Genomic DNA, 25,374 nt, shown 5'->3' with positions numbered 1-25,374 from the left:
ACACCCACTAACATACAACACCCACTAACATACAACACCCACTAACATACAACACCCACTAACATACAACACCCACTAACACACAACACCCGCTAACACACAACACCCACTAACATACAACACCCGCTAACACACAACACCCGCTAACATACAACACCCACTAACAACACCCACTAACATACAACACCCGCTAACATACAACGCCCGCTAACATACAACGCTCGCTAACATACAACACCCGCTAACATACAACGCTGGCTAACGTACAACCCTCGCCAATGTACAATGCTTGGCAATATAAAACACTCGCTAATCTACAATACTTGGCAATATAAAACACTCGCTAATCTACAATACTTGGCAATATAAAACTCGCCAATCTACAATGCTTGGCAATATAAAACACTCGCTAATCTACAATACTTGGCAATATAAAACACTCGCTAATCTACAATGCTTGGCAATATAAAACACTCGCCAATACACAAAACCGGCTAATAGACGATGCTCGCTAACATATGCCGAGGTGCCGATGACGACGACTCCGCGGCAGGCCTTCAGCCAAGGCCTTGCGCCTGTTAACTATTAGGGGTTTCGGATAACTTCCGCAGGGGTAGGGGACCTTCACCCGGACCTTCACCCGGACCTTCACTCGGTCTGTTCCGAGCTCGGCGAGCTCCAGGCCTCTCTCCCTCGAGACGGATCGGGGGTTCAGCCAACACCGACCGGCCGGGGCAGAGCAGCGCCTTCGATGACTACCGCCAGCTTCTCTCCAGACCAGAGGTCGCAATCGGGTACCCATACCCTACCCGATACCCGGCTACCCTACCCGGCTACCCGTACCCTACCCGATACCCAGCTACCCTACCCGTTACACGTACCCTACCCGATACCCGTACCCTACCCGGCTACCCGTACCCTACCCGATATCCAGCTACCCTACCCGATACCCGTACCTTACCCGATACCCGTACCCTACCCGATACCCGTACCCTACCCGATACCCGTACCCTACCCAATACCCGTACCCTACCAGATACCCGTACCCTACCCGATACCCGTACCCTACCCGATACCCGACCGGGTACGGGTAGCCGGGTATCGGGTAGGGTACGGGTACCCGTTTGCGACCCTGGTACGGGTACGGGGAGTAAGGAATCAAAACCCGTTTGCGACCTCTGCTGCCCCAGACTCCCTGAGCTCTACCCCTGGCTGGCTCTTCCACCGCTCTCCATCGAGGGCTCCCACAACCACCCCGCTTTCGTCACGGGGTTCCCCTTAAGTGCCCCGGTGAGACGTGACGTCATCGCCCCGCCCAGCGCGCATGACGTCACATGACGTCGTCGCCCCGCCCAGCGCCCATGACGTCACGTCACATGACATCATCGCCCCGCCCAGCGAGCATGACGTCACGTCACATGACGTCGTCTCACTGGACAGCGCCCATGACGTCACGTCACATGACATCATCGCCCCGCCCAGCGAGCATGACGTCACATTACATGACGTCGTCGCCCCGCCCAGCGTGCATGACATCCCGTCACATGACGTCGTCGCACTGGACAGCGAGCATGACGTCACATCTCCATATTACTCCTCTACATATACATGGCTCGCCATTATACAACGCTCGCTAATAACAGAGCTCACCATTGTACAACTAGTGCCAATGTACAACAATAACCAATGTAAAGCGCTCGCCAATGTACAACGCTTGATAAAATACAAAGTTCACGAATGACAACGCTGGCTAATAACAATGCTCGCGAAGAGACAACGCTCACCAATGTACAATGCTCGCCAAATTACAACACTCGGCAATGTACAGTGTTCTCTAATACACAATGCTCGCCAATATAAAACGCTTGCTAATGTACAACACTCGCTAAAATACGATGCTCACTAATATACAACGCTGTCTAATGTACGACTCTCCCTAATACACAACGCTCGCCAATGTACAACGCTCGCTAATGTACAACACTCACTAATATACGATGCTTGCTAATATACAATGCTGTCTAATGTACGACTCTCCCTAATATATGACGCTTGCCAATGTACGACTCTCGTCCAGGTACGACGCTCGCTAATATACAGGGCTTGCTAATATACAACGCTGGCCAAGATACAACGCTGGCCAAGACACAACGCTCTCTAATAACAACACACACCAATGTACAACGGTGGCCAATGGACAATGCTCGTTAATATCCATGGCTCGCCAATACACGTCGTGCGCTAATGTACGATGCTCACTTAATATACAACGCTCACTAATATACAATGCTCGCTAATAAACGACAATCGGAAATATACGCGGTCAACAGAATACGATGCGCGCTAATGTATGTTCGCTAATATACAATGCTGGACAATATACAACGCTCACTAATAACTACGCTTACCAATATACAAAGCTCGCTAATGTACAATGCTCGCTAATCTACAACGCTAGGTAATAAACGATGCTTGCTAATGTACAATGCTCACTAATATACAAGGCTCGCCATTAGACAATGCTCGCCAATATATAAAACTCGCTAATATCCAACGCTCGTTAATGTACAACGCTTGTTAATGTACAACTCCCGCTAATATAAAACTTTCGCTAATATACATGGCTCGCCAATATACAAAGCTCGCCAACATACATCACTCGCCAATGTAAAATGCTCGCGAATAAGAATTATCGCCAATATACAACGCTCACTAATAACCACGCTTGCCAATGTACAACGCTCGCCAATGTACAATGCTCGCCAATATACGATGCCCGGTAATGTACAGCACTCGCTAATATACAACGCTCACTAATAACTACGCTTGCCAATGTACAATGCTTGCTAATCTACAACGCTAGGTAATAAACGATGCTTGCTAATGTACAATGCTCACTAATATACAAGGCTCGCCATTAGACAATGCTCGCCAACATACAACACTCGCTAATATCCAATGCTCGTTAATGTACAACGCTTGTTAATGTACAACTCTCGCTAATATAAAATTCTCGCTAATATAAAACTCTCGCTAATATAAAACTCTCGCTAATATAAAACTTTCGCTAATATACAATGCTCCCTAATATACAACGCTCGCCAAAGCACAACGCTCACCAATGTACAATGCTCGCTGATGTACAATGCTCACCAATGTACAATGCTAGATAATATACAACGCTCGTTAATGGACAACTCTTGTTAATGTATAATGCTCGCTAATATAGAACTTTCGCTAATAACAACGCTCGCCAATGTACAACACTCGCAAATAACAACACTTGCCAATGTACAACGTATTCTTGGTTCTTTCGGTAAAGTCACGTAGAAGGAAAATAATAAAAGAATAAAAATGAAACATAATTTAAAAAATTCTCACGACGTTTAGATCGCAACACAAGCAATCATTTCTAGATTTGAAGCTTTCGTGACTGCAAGGATTCATATTCTTAGGTTTTTTCGGTAAAGTCACGTAGGTAAAAATTTTAAAATTAATGAAAGTAAAATAAAATAAAAATCACGACATTTCGGAGGCAACACAAGCTTCCGTCTTCAGGTGGGACCGTCACAGCACGATAGCTGTATCAAGTGAAATTCCAAGAAACAGTATTTGTATATATACTGGTTGAGGGTGGGAGGAGCCAAGGTAGGCCCTGAATATTATTTTTGTGAGGTTCGGTGTGGCTGAAGCACGATGTTAGGAATGGGCTTTTGTTGTGTAGACTAGGTGCGGATGATGTAAAGGTGCGTGTGAAAGGGACTGAGCCGTTTTGTTATGTAGAGGTGGTGCGGCTGAAATCGCTGCCAGGAATGCTCCAAATATGTGTAGTTAAATATTTTTTGCATGGTTAATAACATCTTTCCAATGATTACTAAGTTTGTACCCATCATCACGGTTGAAATTATATTTCGATTTAAAGCTTTCGTGACTGCAGGGATTCATCTTCTTGGTTCTTTTGGTAAAGTCACGTAGAAGGGAAGTAATAAAATAATAAAAATAAAACATAAAAAAATCATTCTCACGTCGTTTCGGCCACAACGCAAGCAGCCGTCCTCAGGTGAAGAACATGTCTGTCGATAAGACAGAGTCTGAATGACAAGTCCTAGGCTTGGAGCGTCTATTTAAGCTGGGAGGGAGGAGGAAGAGCGCCTTGACAACATAATTTGCATATGAATAGGAATTTAGCATATTTATGGGAAATGCAGGAATGCGACTAGTGCTACTTGTGAAATGCGTAGGAGGTGGGCGGGGGTTTTCAAAGTCATATTATGCCCATGCATTATGCAGGATTAGCATCATCAAAGGGAGGGGGTAGGGGTAGCATTAATAAAGGGAAGGAATGTTAATAGTATGTAGCTGCAGTAACTAAAGAACCACGTAAAAAGCTAAAGTATAAACTACATAGTATCATCAGTATGCTAAATATACTTCTAGGTCGCAAAAAATATAATATGCTTCCAGCTAAACTTTTTAAAACGTTTTCCTTACATCACACGGGTCTATCCCATACTATATGCTGCCATAGACAAACCCAACATTAAATTGTATACTGTATTACTATACACTACCCTATGTCTTAGAATAATACATAGTGTAATATTACACTATGTATTATTCTACCCACCCAACTGTATACCACACTGCTGTATATTCACAATACAATTACGATACTATATATTACCCTATACATTGTATTAAACATTTACACTTTAATACTATTTATTATTATACAATATGCTATACACTATACCATTAACCGTCGCGTGAAAGGTACTAAGAGGAAGCAACGAAATATGTCAATGGGAGAGTGGTGGTAGGAAGCTTGCAGCGGAGCAAAGAATCCATTCCCTGCGGAGAATACAAGATATATAGTCAATGTCAGTGAGTGGAACGCGGTCTGAAAGTCACCGTAAACGTGGACACAATCAGTTAAGATCCGAAATGGTTTATTATGTCCTTCCAATGATTGCTAAGCCGGAATTCATCTTCTCGGTTGAAATTGTCTCTGTGTTTGTATATGTGGATCGCCTCATGAACGAATCTCTCATGGTAGCCAGATGGCTTGCAGAGAACCTCTGTCTTGGAAAAGTCAATATCATGTGAACCCACTGAATTGTAACAGTGATCTGCCACGGCTGAGGTGTTTGTTCTACCATGTTTCAAGTCTGCTTTATGTTCACGGATGTGGTCCGAGACATGTCGTTTGGTTTCTCCAATGTAACTGCTACCACAGAGGCAACTTAGTTTGTAGACGCCAGGGTACTGTATGTCTGGAACCACATCTTTTACAGACGGGACCAGATCACGGATTTTATGTACTGTGTTGAATCGGACCTGGATCTTGTGTTTAATCAGGATTTTGGAGATCTTTTTTGTGACCCCAGCAATGTAGGGTAAGGTGATGGTCTTGAGAGGCTCCTCAACAGGATCCTTCTTGATGGTTGGAGTGATGGCTTTGCGGATTGTGTAGTCGGAGTATGACTTTGAAAACCCCCCGCCCACCTCCTACGCATTTCACAAGTAGCACTAGTCGCATTCCTGCATTTCCCAGAAATATGCTAAATTCCTCTTCATATGCAAATTATTTTGTCAAGGCGCTCTTCCTCCTCGTTCCCAGCTTAAATAGACGCTCCAAGCCTAGGACTTGTCATTCAGACTCCGTCTTATTGACAGACATGTTCTTCACCTGAGGACGGCTGCTTGCGTTGTGGCCGAAACGTCGTGAGAATGATTTTATTATGTTTTATTTTTATTATTTTATTACTTCTCTTCTACGTGACTTTACCGAAAGAACCAAGAAGATGAATCCCTGCAGTCACGAAAGCTTTAAATCGAAATGTAACCGCCTTTACGGGGAGGGATTCCACGTAACTTTGAGATCCTTCAACAAGCTCCGTGATAAGAAGGCTCAGCTAATCGAGTCTCTCACCTTTCTGAAGAGATGCCGCGACTCTAAGGTAATACGAAACGCATTTACACTAACATCTGCTGCTGTAACTTCTTCTAATGCTATACGAATTCTGTCTAGAACTAGCTTAGCTCTTATCTCAGAGAAAATCAGACTTACGCACATCGATCTAGATCAGTTAGACAAGACACTACAAATCACACTTATCTTTGAGTGCAACAATGTCGACATCGGATTGGGAACATGTTGACAAAATGACTGCCTATTCAGCTGCCGCTATGTCGACCAAATGTAAGGACAACTTGATTTCCAAATTCAACCGCCTCTCAAACAAGAGACCGGACCCACACATTGAAAAGCTAGACGTTAACAAAGTCGTAATTAATCGCAGTAACAGTTCTATTTCTGAAGGTCTGAAATCCGTTTTAGCTAAAGGACTAAACTTTGCAGTCACACCTAGACACATACCAGTTAATGATATAATTGCTAGAGTAGATGTAGCTCTCAAGGGCCTGAGTAACATCTCTGCAGACGTAGCAAGATCTGAAATCTCTACAACCCTCAAAAACGCTAAGATGCCAGCTAGCAAAATCAGCAAAGATGAGCGTTTTGAATTAGCTCAATTAAAAAAAGAGGGATGACATTGTCATCCTCTCAGCCGACAAAGGCAATGCCACTGTCATCATGGACAAAATTGAATACAACAACAAAATTCAAGAACTACTCAACGATGGCAGCTATACAAAAATAAAAAGAGACCCCACCAACAGCCTCGTCTCTAAAACCAACCAAATAATTTATGATTCAACCGCATTAATTGATCAGACCAAACAGTTCTCGTTGAAACCTTCTCCAGCCAGGCCACCAAGATTATACGGCTTGCCAAAGATACATAAAGAAGATACACCTCTTCGTCCCATTGTCTCTATGATCAACTCCCCCACATACAAACTGGCTCGTTTTTTGTCTGAAATCCTACTGCCTTTCACTGGAAAAATCACCTCTGCGGTACTAAACTCTACTTACCTGGTATCTACAATCAAGGGGATTTCCCTGTCCCCAGACGACCTGCTTGTCAGTTTTGATGTGGTTTCATTGAAGACTTGGTTCATCAAGGACTGAATGCTGGGGTATCCCCCCTGGTGAGACACTGCTTAACCAATACATTCTTCACCTGGAATTGTACTTTCTACAAGCAAACTGAGAGCACCCCAATGGGCTCCCCTCTATCTCCGGTGGTAGCCAACGTCTTCATGGAGAAATTTGAGACTGACGCCATCCAGACTGCCACTCTACGCCCGACCTTATGGAAGAGGTACGTAGATGACACTTTTGTCATCTGGCCACATGGCCGGCCTGCTCTAGACCAATTTCTCGACCACATCAATTCCATACACCCAGCCATCAGATTCACCATGGAAGTCGAAAAAGATGGCAAGCTACCCTTTTTGGATGTCCTAATTAAAAGGAGACCTGATGGTTCAATGAGCCACTCTGTCTACAGGAAAGCCACCCATACGGATGCTTACCTAAAACCGGATTCCCACCACTATCCATCCCAGAAGAATTCCCTCATCAAGACTCTATACCATAGAGCCCAATGCATTTCCGACCAGGAACACATTGCCAGTGAACTCAAACACGTACGCCAAGCTCTTAAGTTAAGGCTAATGGTTACTCCGACTACACAATCCGCAAAGCCATCACTCCAACCATCAAGAAGGATCCTGTTGAGGAGCCTCTCAAGACCATCACCTTACCCTACATTGCTGGGGTCACAAAAATATCTCCAAAATCCTGATTAAACACAAGATCCAGGTCCGATTCAACACAGTACATAAAATCCGTGATCTGGTCCCGTCTGTAAAAGATGTGGTTCCAGACATACAGTACCCTGGCGTCTACAAACTAAGTTGCCTCTGTGGTAGCAGTTACATTGGAGAAACCAAACGACATGTCTCGTACCGCATCCGTGAACATAAAGCAGACTTGAAACACGGTAGAACAAACACCTCAGCCGTGGCAGATCACTGTTACAATTCAGTGGGTTCACATGATATTGACTTCTCCAAGACAGAGGTTCTCTGCAAGCCATCTGGCTACCATGAGAGATTCGTTCATGAGGCGATCCACATATACAAACACAGAGACAATTTCAACCGAGAAGATGGATTCCGGCTTAGCAATCATTGGAAGGACGTAATAAACCATTTCAGATCTTAACTGATTGTGTCCACGTTTACAGTGACTTTCAGACCGCGTTCCACTCACTGACATTGACTATATATCTTGTATTCTCCGCAGGGAATGGATTCTTTGCTCCGCTGCAAGCTTCTTACCACCACTCTCCCATTGACATATTTCGTTGCTTCCTCTTAGTACCTTTCACGTGACAGTTAATGGTATAGTGTATAGCATATTGTATAATAAATATTATTAAAGTGTAATGTTTAATACAATTGTAACGGGTTCCGGAGACACTTGTAGAGGTAACGTCTTTATTACAACACAACACTCCAACAGTCCTGATACTCTGTTACAGCCTAGGTACACAGCCTAGGTACACAGCTTAGATACTCTACTCTGGCTACGCTCTGGAACTTGCCCTCACAAGTTTGTAGAGTCGGGAGTTCCAGAGTCCCACCACTCGCTCTCACAACATCCCAGGGTCTTCAGATGGCTGGTCATGGGTCTTGGGTCTTGAGTTACAACTGGCCCTGATCGTCCAGGGAGCTCTCCTTTTATGCCTGGTCCAACGAGGGGTGGGGCCGTGTGCGCCACCAGACATACCACAGAGCACACACAGCCCCCCCCCCCCCCCCCCCCCCGTTGGCGGCGCCCAGGGGATTAAGCGCCTGGGAACTCAACGCCTGGCGCCCAGAGGCTTAAGCGTCTGGACCCCCTGGGAACCCAGCGCCTGGCGCCCAGAGGCTTAAGCGTCTGGACTCGCCTGGGAACCCAGAGCCCCCAGCAGCCCCTCCCTTCTTATGTCACTACACAATGTATAGGGTAATATATAGTATCGTAATTGTATAGTGAATATACAACAGTGTGGTATACAGTTGGGTGGGTAGAATAATACAGTGTAATATTCTAATACAGTGTAATATTACACGATGTATTATTCTAAGACATAGGGTAGTGTATAGTAATACAGTATACAATTTAATGTTGGGTTTGTCTATGGCAGCATATAGTACGGGATAGACCCGTGTGATGTAAGGAAAAAGTTTTAAAAAGTTTAGCTGGAAGCATATTATATTTTTTGCGACCTAGAATTGTAATGTATTACTTACGGTTAGTAGTTCAGCTTATTGAGAGTATATTTAGCATACTGATGATACTATGTAGTTTATACTTTAGCTTTTTACATGGTTCTTTAGTTACTGCAGCTACATACTATTAACATTCCTTCCCTTTATTAATGCTACCCCTACCCCCTCCCTTTGATGCTGCTAATCCTGCATAATGCATGGGCATAATATGACTTTGCAAACCCCCCGCCCACCTCCTCCGCATTTCACAAGTAGCACTAGTCGCATTCCTGCATTTCCCATAAATATGCTAAATTCCTATTCATATGCAAATTATGTTGTCAAGGCGCTCTTCCTCCTCCCTCCCAGCTTAAATAGACGCTCCAAGCCTAGGACTTGTCATTCAGACTCTGTCTTATCGACAGACATGTTCTTCACCTGAGGACGGCTGCTTGCGTTGTGGCCGAAACGTCGTGAGAATTATTTTATTATGTTTTATTTTTATTATTGTATTACTTCCCTTCTACGTGACTTTACCGAAAGAACCAAGAAGGTTGAAATTATGTCTGTGTTTGTATATTTGGATGGCCTCGTGTACCAACCTTTGATGGTGGCCAGGAGGCTTGCAGAGCACCTTAGTCTCAGATAAGACAATTTCATGAGAACCCACAGCGTTGTAGCAATGATCGGCAACGGCGGAAGAATCAGTTTTGCCGTGTTTCAGATCTGACTTGTGCTCACGGACAGGATCAGAGATATGACGTTTCGTTTCTCCAATGTAGCAATCACCACAACTGCAACTCAGTTTGTAGACTCCAGGGTATTGTAAGTCAGGAATGACATCTTTCACAGATGGAATTAGATCACGGATTTTATGTACTGTACTGAATCGGACTTGAATCTTATGTTTGTTTAGAATTTTGGAGATATTTTTGGTCACGCCTGCTATGTATGGTAACGTGATAGTTTTGATCGGAGTTTCATGTGGCTGTTTCTGTATGGTGGGAGAAACAGCTTGGCGGATGGTGCGGTCAGAGTATCCGTTCATCCTGAGGGCCCGATGTACATGTCTTAATTCACTGGCCAGGTGGTGTTGGTCAGAAATGCCATGAGCTCTGTGGTATAGCGTTTTGATGAGAGAATTCTTTTGAGATGGGTGGTGGTGAGAATCGGGTTTCAAGTAGGAATCTGTGTGGGTGGCTTTCCTGTAGACAGAATGTCCCAAGGATCCGATAATTGGTTTTTTACCCTTCTATCTGGCAACAAAACTGACACATTTTTTTTACAAGGAGTCATGTTTACATAGACCACAATACCTGCAGTCATAATGCAAACAAAAAACATAACTCTGATAATGTGCACTACACATCATCTACTGGTATATATTTAGAGGATTGATTTATCAGATTGATGTAGCCCTCAGAGGCATAGGACACATCCATGCGGCTGTAGCAAAAGCTGAAATAGCCACTATTATTAAGAATGCTAAGAAACCCACTAGTAACATTAGCAAAAACGAATGCTCTGAACTCACGGACCTAAAAAAGAGAGGTGATATTGTCATCCTCTCGGCAGACAAGGGCAATGCCACGGTCATCATGGATAAAGATTCATACAACAACAAAATCCTGGACCTACTTAATGATGGGAGTTACTCCAAAATTAAAAACGATCCTACTAACAGCCTAACGACAAAAACTAACAAAATCATCACGAGTTCGACTTCCCTAATCGAACCAACCAAACGTCCCTCTCTAAAACCATCGGCGGCAAGACCTCCCAGACTCTATGGTCTTCCCAAGATCCATAAAGAAGGTACCCCGCTACGACCCATCGTGTCGACGATCAACTCTCCTACGTACAAACTGGCCCGGTTTCTATCAGATACTCTGCTTCCCTTCACAGGCAAGACCTCTTCGGCAGTACTCAATTCAACCCAATTAGTGTCTATGGTCAAGGACATGGTACTATCTCCTGATGATATCCTCGTCAGTTTTGATGTAGTATCTCTGTTTACCAAGGTCCCAGTACCTGACACCCTAACAATAATTGAGGACTTGATCCAACATGGATTGAATTCGGATGTACCTGCGCTGGTTAGGCATTGCCTCACCAACACTTATTTTACCTGGAATGGCACCTTCTTCAAACAGAATGAGGGTACCCCTATGGGCTCCCCCTTGTCACCAGTGATAGCCAACATGTTCATGGAAAAGTTTGAATCAGACGCCATCCAGACATCCACCCTGCGTCCTTCCCTGTGGAAGAGGTATGTAGATGACATTTTCATCATTGGCCACATGGCCTCCCAGCATTGAACCACTTCTTGGACCACATCAATTCCAGACACCCATCCATCAGATTCACCATGGAAGTGGAGAAAGATGGTAAACTACCATTCTTAGATGTTCTGTTTGAGAGGAAACCTGACGGATCCTTGGGACATTCTGTCTACAGGAAAGCCACCCACACAGATTCCTACTTGAAACCCGATTCCCACCACCACCCATCTCAAAAGAATTCTCTCATCAAAACGCTATACCACAGAGCTCATGGCATTTCTGACCAACAACCACCTGGCCAGTGAATTAAGACATATACATCGGGCCCTCAGGATGAACGGATACTCTGACCGCACCATCCGCCAAGCTGTTTCTCCCACCATACAGAAACAGCCACATGAAACTCCGATCAAAATTATCACGTTACCATACATAGCAAGCGTGACCAAAAAGATCTCCAAAATTCTAAACAAACATAAGATTCAAGTCCGATTCAGTACAGTACATAAAATCCGTGATCTAATTCCATCTGTGAAAGATGTCATTCCTGACTTACAATACCCTGGAGTCTACAAACTGAGTTGCAGTTGTGGTGATTGCTACATTGGAGAAACGAAACGTCATATCTCTGATCCTGTCCGCGAGCACAAGTCAGATCTGAAGCACGTCAAAACTGATTCTTCCGCCATTGCCGATTATTGCTACAATGCTGTGGGCTCTCATGAAATTGTCTTTTCCGAGACTAAGGTGCTCTGCAAGCCTCCTGGCTACCATCAAAGGTTTGTACACGAGGCCATCCAAATATACAAACACAGACATAATTTCAACCGTGATGATGGGTACAAACTTAGTAATCATTAGAAAGATGTTATTAACCATGCAAAAAAGATTTAACTAAACATATTTGGAGCATTCCTGGCAGCGATTTCAGTCGCACCACCTCTACATAATAATACGCTCAGTCAACCATTCTACACAACAAAGACTCATTTCCTGGCAGCGATTTCAGCCGCATCATCTCTACATAACAAAAAGGCTCAGTCCCTTTCACACGCACCTTTACATCATCCGCACCTAGTTTACACAACAAAGGCTGATTCCTAACATCGTGCTTCAGCCGCACCGAACCTCACAATAATAATATCCAGGGCCTACCTTGGCTCCTCCCACCCTCAACCAGTATATATACAAATACTGTTTCTTGGAATTTCTCTCACTTGATACAGCTATCGTGCTGTGACGGTCCCACCTGAAGACGGAAGCTTGTGTTGCCTCCGAAAAGTCGTGATTTTAATTTTATTTTTATTTAACTTCTATTAATTTAAATGTTTTACTTACGTGACTTTACCGAAAAAAACGAAGAATACAAGCAATCATCATCAGGTGTGAAAACCACAGCCAAGAACATGTTATCTGAAGTGTGAGAGATGCTGTGGTACGAGGTTATATAAGTTAGAGAGGGGGGAGGAGCAATGGAGGGGGAGGAGCAAGGGAGGGGGGGGTCACGTTGCGTGCAATGCTACTGGACGGGGGGGGGGGGGGAAGTGGGCGGGGCTATAAAGGTGCAGGAAACCAATGCCACTGCAGAAAAGCCAATAACATTGGTCAACACACTTCTTCTGGCATAAGGTATTCCAACGGTTTTAAGGTAATTTTGGGGTGCTGATTCCAAATCTGGCGTCAGTTTTTGTCTATTACATCAGGTTTTTGAGATATCAAATATTGCATTTTCAATAAAAACTGCAGAAGAAAAATATTAAATAAATGTGGATATCTACATAAAATGATATTATAAACACACTATCCTAAAAATACAGCACCATATTTGAACACTAAAGCAGTCACTGACTCGCAACAACTTGCAATCATAAGTGACAGAGTTAATTTTGGGTAAAATCAATAAAAATGGGGTATGCCGATAGCATAAAAATGAGATGTGATAGAGCAAATCAGATTTGGAATCAGCACCCTGCAATTAGTCTAAAACAGCTGCAAAAGTCCAGGCCAGAAAAACATGTTTTTTATTTGTTGACCAGTGTGATAGACGACAAAGCAACAGTAGCAGACGTTGGAGAAGTGCAAAAAAGCCAACACCACTACAGCAGAGGTCGCAACCGGGTACCCGATACCCGTACCCTACCCGATACCCGGCTACCCGTACCCGGCCGGGTACGGGTACGGGTACTCGTTTGCGACCCTGGTGCGGCCGGGTACGGGTAGGCCGTGAGTCACTGGTGAGTAACTGTATGTCACTCATTTCCCAACGTCTTGTCTCTTCTCACAATTCAAGTTCCTAGAATCAACCCACCCGCGCCTGCAACATGGCTTCATCCCAGAGGTCGCAATCAGGTACCCGATACCCGTACCCTACCCGTACCCGGCCGGTTGCTTTGTCGTCTTTTATTGGCTTCACTGTAGTGCAGAGGTCGCAAACGGGTTTTGATTCCTTACCCGTACCTGGCCACACCAGGGTCGCAAACAGGTACCCGTACGGCCGGGTACGGGTACCCGTTTGCGGGTACGGGTAGGATACGGGTACGACCGGGTACGGGTACGGCCGGGTACGGGTACCCGTTTGCGGGTACGGGTAGGATACGGGTACGACCGGGTACGGGTACGACCGGTTACGGGTACCCGTTTGCGACCCTGGTGTGGCCGGGTACGGGTACGGGTAAGGAATCAAAACCCGTTTGCGACCTCTGCACTACAGTGAAGCCGATGAGAGACGACAAAGTAACAGGAGCAGTACTGCCAAACGCCGGGGATGCAATTGTAATAAAGGTCGTGGAAGCGACTTCTGGAATCCGGTCTTTATTTGTCTTTCGTTCACAACACTCCTATCTTACTCCTTCATGCTGCTGACAGACAGTGTGAGAGGAAGAGAGAGAGAGACGCGCGCGGCCACGTGGCAGCCTGGACCCCGCTCCAGCGTGGCCTCACCCTCCGTTCGTTCCAGATCTGACCACGTGTTGTCCGTCTCCACCTCTTTTAATACCCGGGTCATGTGGTACCTTTCCACCAATCCTGGTTAACCTCTATGGAATCTTCTAGACTCCATCGTACGTTCCCAGGACCGCGCCCCTGACTCGTCCCCCCATTGGCTGTGGCTAAAGCCAGCAGATCCAATCCTCTACTTACAGATGTCACCTTCCCATTACGTCAGGGCCACGCCCCTAGACTTCCCCCCATTGGCTATGGGCCAGGACCGGTAGAGCCAATCGTCGTGACGAGGTGTGATCCATCAGCAACCCGGATATATCCTCACATTACACAATTAACACAATCAATCAAGACCCGAAATGGTTTATCACGTCCTTCCAATGATTGCTGAGCCAGAATCCATCTTCTCGGTTGAAATTGTCTCTGTGTTTTACTATTTCCCTTCTACGTGACTACCAAAAGAACCAAGAATATGAATCCCTGCAGTCACGAAAGGTTTAAATCAAAATTTAATGTACAACGCTCGCCAATGTAAAACGCTCGCCAATGTACAACGCTCACTAATAACAACACTCGCTAATGCACGATTACCGCTAATATACGACCCATAAAAATTCAACACTCGCCAATATACCACACTCGCTCGTCAGCAGACTCACGCTCGCCAATATACAAAGCTCTCCAATTTACAACTCTCCCGATCATACAACGCTCGTCAATAAACAATGCTCCCTAATGTACAACACTCGCTAATATACAATGATCGCTAATATGCAACCTTCGATAATCTACAACACTCGCTAATATAAACTGCTCGCTAATATACAACAATTCCTACTCTACGACTCGCTAATATACAACTCTCACCATTGACAACACTGGCCAATGAGTGGGTGAGTGGGTGAATGAGTGATTGTTGAGTGAGTGGGTGAGTGAGTGGGTGACTGAGTGAATGAGTGGATGAGTGAGTGGGTGAGTGAGTGGGTGAGTGAATGAATGGGTGAGTGAGTGGGTGGTTGGATGGGTGAGCGATTGAGTGAGTGGGTGAGCGTGTGGGTGAGTGGGTGATTCAGTGGGTGGGTGTGTGAGTGAGTGGGTGGGTGGGTGAGTGGGTAAGTGAGTGAGTTGATTGGTAGGTGGGTGAGTGAGTTGTTGAGTGAGTGAGTGGGTGAGTGGCTCAGTGAGTGGGTGAGTGAACGAGTGGGTGAGTGGGTGGGTGATTGGGTGGGTGAATGGGTGAATTAGTGAGTGATAGCGTTGGTGGGTGGGTGAGTGAATTAGTGGGTGAGTGAGTGGTTCAGTGGGTGAGCGAATAGGTGAGTGGGTGAGCGAACGGGTGAGTGGGTGAGCGCGTGGGTGAGTGGGTTATTGAGTGGGTGGGTGAGTAAGTGAGTGGGTGGGTAAGTGAGTGAGTGAGTGTGTGAGTGTGTGTGAGTGGGTGAGTGAGTGGGTGTGTGAGTGTGTGAGTGAGTGGGTGAGTGAGTGAGTGAGTGATTGGGTGGGTGAGTGTGTGTGTGAGTGGGTGAGTGAGTGAGTGGGTGAGTGTGTAGGTGGGTGGGTGGGTGAGTGAGTGGGTGAGTGTGTGGGTGGGTGAGTGAGTGAGTGAGTGAATGAGTGGGTGAGTGAGTGAGTGAGTGGGTGGGTGGGTAGGTGGGTGAGTGAGTGAGTGGGTGGGTGAGTGGGTGAGTGAGTGAGTGAGTGAGTGAGTGGGTGGGTGGGTGGGTGGGTGAGTGAGTGAGTGAGTGGGTGAGTGAGTGGGTTATTAAATGAGTGAGTGAGTGAGTGGGTGAGTGAGTGGGTGAGTGAGTGGGTGGGTGAGTGGGTGAGTGAGTGAGTGGGTGAGTGAGTGAGTGAGTGGGTGAGTGAGTGAGTGGGTGAGTGAGTGAGTGAGTGGGTGAGTGAGTGAGTGAGTGGGTGAGTGAGTGGGTGAGTGAGTGAGTGAGTGAGTGGGTGAGTGAGTGGGTGAGTGAGTGAGTGGGTGAGTGAGTGAGTGGGTGGGTGAGTGGGTGAGTGAGTGAGTGAGTGAGTGGGTGAGTGAGTGAGTGGGTGAGTGAGTGGGTGAGTGAGTGAGTGGGTGAGTGAGTGAGTGAGTGGGTGAGTGAGTGAGTGGGTGAGTGAGTGGGTGAGTAAATGAGTGAGTGGGTGAGTGAGTGAGTGGGTGAGTGAGTGAGTGAGTGGGTGAGTGAGTGAGTGGGTGGGTGGGTGGGTGGGTGGGTGAGTGAGTGAGTGGGTGAGTGAGTGAGTGGGTGAGTGAGTGGGTGGTTGAGTGAATGAGTGAGTGGGTGGGTGAGTGAGTGGATGAGTGAATGAATGGGTGAGTGAGTGGTTGGGTGGGTGAGTGAGTGAGTGGGTGAGTGAGTGAGTGGGTGAGTGAGTGAGTGAGTGGGTGAGTGGGTGAGTGAGTGGGTGAGTGGGTGAGTGTGTGTGGGTGAGCAGGTGGGTGAGCAAGGGACGCTACCTGAGTTTCCGCTTTGCCGGCGCCGTTCACCTCGAGGAGGAAGCGGCGCCGGCGTGGGGGAGGCGGCGACTCCTTGGAGGAGTCTGTGACACGGTGAGACACGGGAAGACACGGTGAGACACGGGGAGACACGGTGAGACACGGGGAGACACGGTGAGACACGGGGAGACACGGGGAGACACGAGGGGACACGGTGAGACACGGGGAGACACGGTGAGACAAGGGGAGACACAGTGAGACACGGTGAAACACGGTGAGACACGGCGAGACACGGGGAGACACGGTGAGACATGGGGAGACACGGGGAGACACGGTGAGACACGGCGAGACACGGGGAGACACGGTGAGAGACGGTGAGACACGGGGAGACACGGTGAGACACGGGGAGACACGGTGAGACACAGTGAGACACGGGGAGACACGGTGAGACACGGGGGGACACGGGGAGACACGGGGAGACACGGGGAGACACGGTGAGACACGGGGAGACACGGTGAGACACGTGGAGACACGGGGAGACACGGTGAGACACGGGGAGACACGGGGAGACACGGTGAGACACGGGGAGACACGGTGAGACACGTGGAGAAAATGAGACACGGGGAGATACAGTGAGACACGGGGAGACACGATGAGACACGGTGAGACACGGTGAGACACGGGGAGACACGGTGAGACACGGCGAGACACGGCGAGACACGGGGAGACACGGTGAAACACGGGGAGACACGGCGTGAGACACGGGGAGACACGGCGAGACACGGGGAGACACGGTGAGACACGGGGAGAGAGTGAGACACGGGGAGACACAGTGAGACACGGGGAGAGAGTGAGACACGGGGAGACACGGGGAGACGCGGGGAGATACGGGGGGACGCGGTGAGACAGGGTGAGACGCGGGGAGACACGGGGAGACATGGTGAGACACGGGTGAGCCACGGTGAGACACGGTGAGACACGGGGAGACACGGTGAGACACGGTGAGACGTAGGGAGACACGGTGAGACACGATGAGACACGGTGAGACACGGTGAGACGTAGGGAGACACGGGGAGACACGGGGGGACACGGGGAGACATGGTGAGACACGGTGAGACGTAGGGAGACACGGGGAGACACGGTGAGACACGGGGGAGACACGGTGAGACACGGGGGAGACACGGGGAGACACGGGGAGACACGGTGAAACACGGTGAGACACGGGGAGACACGGTGAGACACGGGGAGACACGGGGAGACACGGGGGAGACACGGCGAGACACGGCGAGACACGGCGAGACACGGGGAGACACGGGGAGACACGGGGGAGACACGGCAAGACACGGAGAGACACGGGGAGAGAGTGAGACACGGGGAGACACAGTGAGACACGAGGAGAGAGTGAGACACGGTGAGACACGGGGAGACACGGTGAGACACGGTGAGACACGGTGAGACATGGTGAGATCCAGCGAGACACGGTGAGACACGATGTGACATGGTGAGACACGGTGAGACACGATGTGACATGGTGAGACACGGTGAGACACGATGTGACATGGTGAGACACGGCGTAAGTAACCCACCCAACCACGGGGGATCTTGGTCTTTGTGCTTACCGAGGGCAGCGACAGCCTGGTGCAGTGGGGAGCTGGGAGGCACGGAGTCGCTGGTTTCCGTCTTGCACACAGCTTCCCACACCTGCAACATCATCACCAACATCACTAACATCATCACCAACATCATCACCAACATCACCACCATCATCACCAATATCACCACCAATATCACCATCATCACAGCAGCAGCCAGTGTTGTGTATTTACGACTGAAGCCATACACCTCTCTCTCTCTCTCTCCCACCCCACGTGTTTCTGCACACAAAGACAAAGATCCCCCATGTAGCCTTAACAGACTGTTGAGGCAAGTGCTGTTAGCGAGCACCTATGAAGGCCGGAACGGAACACGAGGGGGTGGGTGGCCAGCAAGCACACACACGCACACACACATACATACACAACAACAACCGCCATTCGCCACTAAGTGGCGGTGATGTCACCACGACGCTTGTGCCAGGCCAAGTGCACCTTAAGGCCACGTGAAGTGTCGAATGCCCGCTGGCAGGAGGTCACGGGGCAGACCCAGCAGGTGCCACGGGTCGATTGACCGAGATGACCGAGATGACTGGCTGATGCACCACCTGTGCCCCCTACTGTACCAACTTGCTGTGCTTTAGCCACCCGGCGCTCCGCTCATTGTTGTGAGCGTCGCTCCTCCGCCCTCCGTTTTTGTTGGAGGGCGACTGCCTCCAACTGCCCAGTAGCGTCCTTCACGAGCCTCCTCCACTGAGGCCGATCTTGACACCGCTGGTACCAGTCATCGGCAAGTCCACTCAGCTCCACGTCCTCCTGTACCACATCACTCCATCTCTTATCTAGCCCGTGCCGCGCCCGTTTAGCCCCCTCGATCCGGCCGAACAAAAGCTGTTTAGACATGCGGTGGCTGGGCATGCGGGCTACATGACCCAGCCAACGCAGCCTTGCCTGCCGGAGGAGCTCACCGATGGGACTTTGCCCAGATCTTTCAAGGATTTGTGAGCTCCTCACACAATCCAGCCTGGTTAAACCCAGGATGGATCGTAGGCAGGCCAGCCTAAATGTTTCCAACCGGCGAAGATGCTCCATTAGGGGGGTCCACGTTTCGCAAGCATAGAGAAGGGAAGGAATGACCGTGGCTGAGAAGACCTGAAGCTTCGTGCGGAGCGACAGACCAGGTAGCTTTCACACAGCGTTACGCAACCGATGAAAAGATATTGCCGCTCGACTGATTCAGAGTGAGACCTCTGCTGTCAAACCGGAGCCGGTCATGAGCACACTGCCCAGGTTTGGGAAACTCTCCACTCTCTCCACAAATGCCCCATCACCAACTGGGAGTTGTGGCGGTGGAGTGTCCGATGGTACAAAAAACCCAGGCATGTGCTTAGTTTTTGTGGGGCTGATGGTAAGGCTCCACCTCTTAGTGGCACGCTCCAGGTTCAGCAGCAGCACATCCAACTCCTCCTCTGAGTGAGCAGCAATTACCAAATCATCGGCATACATAACATGGTTGAGCAATAGAGAGCCAACCCTTGACCGCACCCGGGCATCGATCACCCTCCCATTGTATCTGTACCAGATGGAAATTCCTCCGGTACAGCCATCGAAGGCTTCACGAACTACGTGGTCGAAATAGATGTTAATTCATGTGGGAGCCAGAGGACATCCCTGTTGCACCCCAAGGTATACAGGGAATGGCTCCTATTCCCGGCCACGTAGTTTTACCCGGGCCTGCTCACCATCATGAAGGTCCTCAATGATCATGAACAGAGGGTCAGGGACTCCAAAAGCACAAAGAACAACCCAGAGCCCAGGCCTACTGATGGTATCATAGGCCTTGACCAGGTCAATAAAGCAGAGATGTAGGTCTTGTTGGAATTCCCTACGCCTCTGCTGTAGCAGACGGACAGAAAATATGGCATCTGTGCAGGACCGCCCTTTCCTGAAACCGCATTGGGGCTCTGCAAGCCTCTCCTCAGCGTGTCTAGCAAGGCGATGTTGGATAATCCTTGCCAGGACCTTTTCTGGCACACTGAGGAATGAGATACCCCTGTAGTTGTTACAGTCTGTGCGGTCCCCCTTCTTAAAGAGGGGGACCACCAGGGGATCCTTCCAATCCTGCGGAGCCCATCCAGTGGTCCAGACTGTTGTTATGATGTCATGTCGGGCAGTCTGTACACAAACGCCACCCTCCCTCAGCATTTCGCTTGGGATATCATCTCTGCCCAGTGCCTTTCCTGGTCTCAGACTCTGGATCGCCTTCAGTACTTCCTCAACAGATGGCGCCTCAGCCAGCCACTCACAGGGGGTGACTTCTTCCAATATTTTATATCATCAGGAGCATCACCACCATCAACCACCATCACCAGGACCATCACCATCATCAACAACCATCACCAGGACCATCACCATCATCAACTACCATCACCAGCACCATCACCATCATCAATTACCATCACCAGGACCATCACCATCATCAACCACCATCACCAGGACCATCACCATCATCAACTACCATCACCAGCACCATCACCATCATCAATTACCATCACCAGGACCATCACCATCGTCAACTACCATCACCATCACCAGGACCATCACCATCATCAACTACCATCACCAGGACCATCACCATCATCAACTACCATCACCAGGACCATCACCATCATCAACCACCATCACCAAGACCATCACCACCACATACCACCATCACCAGGACCATCACCATCATCAACTACCATCACCAGGACCATCACCATCATCAACTACCATCACCAGGACCATCACCATCATCAACCACCATCACCAGGACCATCACCATCATCAACTACCATCACCAGGACCATCACCATAATCAACTACCATCACCAGGACTATCACCATCATCAACCACCATCACCAGGACCATCACCATCACCAACCACGATCACCAGGACCATCACCATCACCAACTACCATCACCAGGACCATCACCATCATCAACCACCATCACCAGGACCATCACCATCACCATCATCAACTACCATCACCAGGACCATCACCATCACCAACCACCATCACCAGGACCATCACCATCATCAACTACCATCACCAGGACCATCACCATCGTCAACTACCATCACCAGGACCATCACCATCGTCAACTACCATCACCAGGACCATCGCCATCATCAACTACCATCACCAGCACCATCACCATCATCAACTACCATCACCAGGACCATCATCAACCACCATCACCAGGACCATCACCATCATCAACTACCATCACCAGGACCATCACCATCATCAACCACAATCACCAGGACCATCACCATCATCAACTACCATCACCAGGACCATCACCATCATCAACCACCATCACCAGGACCATCACCATCATCAACTACCATCACCAGGACCATCACCATCACCAACCACCATCACCAGGACCATCACCATCATCAACCACCATCACCAGGACCATCACCATCGTCAACTACCATCACCAGGACCATCACCAGGACCATCACCATCACCAACTACCATCACCAGGACCATCACCATCACCAACTACCATCACCAGGACCATCACCAACTACCATCACCAGGACCATCACCAACTACCATCACCAGGACCATCACCATCATCAACTACCATCACCAGGACCATCACCATCACCAACTACCATCACCAGGACCATCACCAACTACCATCACCAGGACCATCACCATCACCAACTACCATCACCAGGACCATCACCATCATCAACTACCATCACCAGGACCATCACCATCATCAACTACCATCACCAAGACCATCACCATCGCCAACCACCATCACCAGGACCATCACCATCACCAACTACCATCACCAGGACCATCACCATCATCAACTACCATCACCAGGACCATCACCATCATCAGCCACCATCACCAGGACCATCACCATCATCAGCCACCATCACCAGGACCATCACCATCATCAACTACCATCACCATCATCAACTACCATCGCCAGGACCATCACCATCACCAACTACCATCACCAGGACCATCACCATCATCAACTACCATCACCAGGACCATCACCATCGTCAACTACCATCACTAGGACCATCACCATCATCAGCCACCATCACCAGGACCATCACCATCACCAACCACCATCGTCAACTACCATCACCAGGACCATCACCATCACCAACCACCATCACCAACCACCATCACCAGCACCATCATCAACTACCATCACCAGGACCATCACCACCATCACCAGGGCCATCACCATCATCACCAGGACCATCGTGTGATGGTGGTTAACGATGATGATGGTTCTGGTGACGATGGTGATGGTGACGATGGTTCTGGTGACGATGGTTCTGGTGATGTTGGTGACGATGGTGATGGACCGGGTGGTGGTTGACGACCATCACACACCGAAACACACAACATCATCATTACCACACACACACACAAGCCCCCACGTGAACCATCAACAGAGGAAGGCCCTCGCCTGTGAAGGCTCTAACAGACTGTTGGGGCAAGCCCTGCTGTGAAGGCCGGCACGGCACACGAGGGGGTGGCGATGTTTACTACACCCGCACCAGGTACTCATTTGAGGCTGAGTCGACCTAGGGGAGGCCCAGGACCGGTTCAGATCATTGTTGCTGGTGGTGTTGGCCGTGAGCGGGAATCAAACCAAGTACACACACAAACATCACCACAAACTACATCAACATCACACAACCCACACAAACATCACCACACACCACATCACCACACACCACATCACCATCACACAACCCACACCAACATCACCACACACCACATCACCATCACACACACATTCACACACACACCACAACTCACAAACATCACCACGAACTACATCACCATCACAACCCACACAAACATCACCACACACCACATCACCATCACACAAACATTCACACACACACCGCATTACACAAACATCACCACACACCACATCACCACACACCACATCAACATCACACAACCCACACAAACATCACCACACACCACATCAACATCACACAACCCACACAAACATCACCACACACGACATCAACATCACACAACCCACACAAACATCACCACAAACTACATCAACATCACACAAACATTCACACACACACCACAACTCACAAACATCACCACACACGACATCAACATCACACAACCCAAACAAACATCACCACACACCACATCACCATCACACAAACATTCACACACACACCACAACTCACAAACATCACCACACACCACATCACCATCACACAAACATTCACATACACACCGCATTACACAAACATCACCATCACACAACCCACACCAACATCACCACACACCACATCACCATCACACAAACATTCACACACACACCACAACTCACAAACATCACCATCACACAAACATTCACACACACACAACTCTCAAACATCACCACGACCAAAACACCGCCCTTGTCAGCACCACACTCGCCATCCTCCCATCCCTCGCTCAGTCACTCAGTCAGTCACTCAGTCAGTCACCCACTCACTCAGTCACTCACTCAGTCACTCACCCACTCACTCATTCAGTCACCCACTCACTCAGTCACCCACTCACTCAGTCACTCAGTCAGTCACCCACTCACTCAGTCAACCACTCAGTCAGTCACTCAGTCAGTCACTCAGTCACTCACTCAGTCACTCACTCAGTCACCCACTCACTCAGTCACCCACTCACTCAGTCAGTCACTCACCCACTCACTCAGTCACTCACTCACTCAGTCACCCACTCACTCAGTCAGTCACTCACCCACTCACTCACTCAGTCACTCACTCACTCAGTCAGTCACTCAGTCAGTTACCCACTCAGTCACTCAGTCACTCACTCAGTCACTCACTCAGTCACCCACTCAGTCACTCACTCAGTCAGTCACTCAGTCAGTTACTCAGTCACCCACTCAGTCACTCACCCACTCACTCACTCAGTCACTCACCCACTCACTCAGTCAGTCACTCAGTCACCCACTCACTCACCCACTCAGTCAGTCACTCAGTCACTCACTCAGTCACCCACTCAGTCACCCACTCAGTCAGTCACTCAGTCACTCACTCAGTCACTCACCCACCCACTCACTCAGTCACCCACCCACTAAGTCACCCACTCACCCACTCAGTCACTCACTCAGTCACTCAGTCACTCACTCACTCAGTCACTCAGTCAATCACTCACTCAGTCATTCAGTCAATCACCCACCCACCCACTCAGTCAATCACCCACCCACCCACTCAGTCACTCACCCACCCACCCACTCAGTCACTCACCCACCCACCCACTCAGTCACTCACCCACCCACTCACTCAGTCACCCACCCACTAAGTCACCCACTCACCCACTCAGTCACTCACTCAGTCACTCAGTCACTCACTCACTCAGTCACTCAGTCAATCACTCACTCAGTCATTCAGTCAATCACCCACCCACCCACTCAGTCAATCACCCACCCACTCAGTCACTCACCCACCCACCCACCCACTCAGTCACTCACCCACCCACCCACTCAGTCACTCACCCACCCACCCACTCAGTCACTCACCCACCCACCCACTCACCCACCCACTCACCTGCTCGCCACTAGAGGCCGCCATCTCGGCAGGAAGTTTCCTCTTGAGCGGCCTGGCCGGCTTGCGACTGCGCTTTTCTCTCTCGCCGTCTCCCATCGCTACTACAGACTGTAGCTACTATAGACTGTAGCTACTATAGACTGTAGCTACTACAGACTGCAGCTACTACAGCTACTATAAACTGTAGCTACTATAGACTGTAGTTAATGTAGCTACTGTAGCTACTATAGACTGTAGCTACTACAGCCGTCACTACTATAGACTGTAGCTACTATAGACTGTAGCTGATATAGACTGTAGCTACTACAGACTGTAGCTACTATAGACTGTAGCTGTTATAG

At 48.7% G+C, this 25,374-nt stretch overlaps 1 protein-coding gene across 1 annotated transcript in view; it reads right to left on the bottom strand.

Annotated features, from left to right (window-relative positions):
* Window positions 1-25,129, bottom strand: part of LOC144950357 (uncharacterized) — a 31,638-nt gene extending 6,509 nt beyond the window's left edge. The window contains exons 1-3 of the mRNA XM_078880472.1: window positions 25,045-25,129; window positions 18,444-18,525; window positions 16,846-16,928 (exon numbers count right to left, since the gene is read on the bottom strand). Of these exons, the coding sequence (XP_078736598.1) occupies window positions 16,846-16,928; window positions 18,444-18,525; window positions 25,045-25,129 (250 nt within the window). The remainder of the gene's footprint in view (window positions 1-16,845; window positions 16,929-18,443; window positions 18,526-25,044) is intronic.
* Between the last annotated feature and the right edge of the window lie 245 nt (window positions 25,130-25,374).

Source organism: Lampetra fluviatilis, chromosome 57 (assembly GCF_964198595.1).
Source record: "Lampetra fluviatilis chromosome 57, kcLamFluv1.1, whole genome shotgun sequence".
Classification (NCBI taxonomy): domain Eukaryota; kingdom Metazoa; phylum Chordata; class Hyperoartia; order Petromyzontiformes; family Petromyzontidae; genus Lampetra; species Lampetra fluviatilis.
This window is presented reverse-complemented; position numbering and strand designations above follow the sequence as displayed.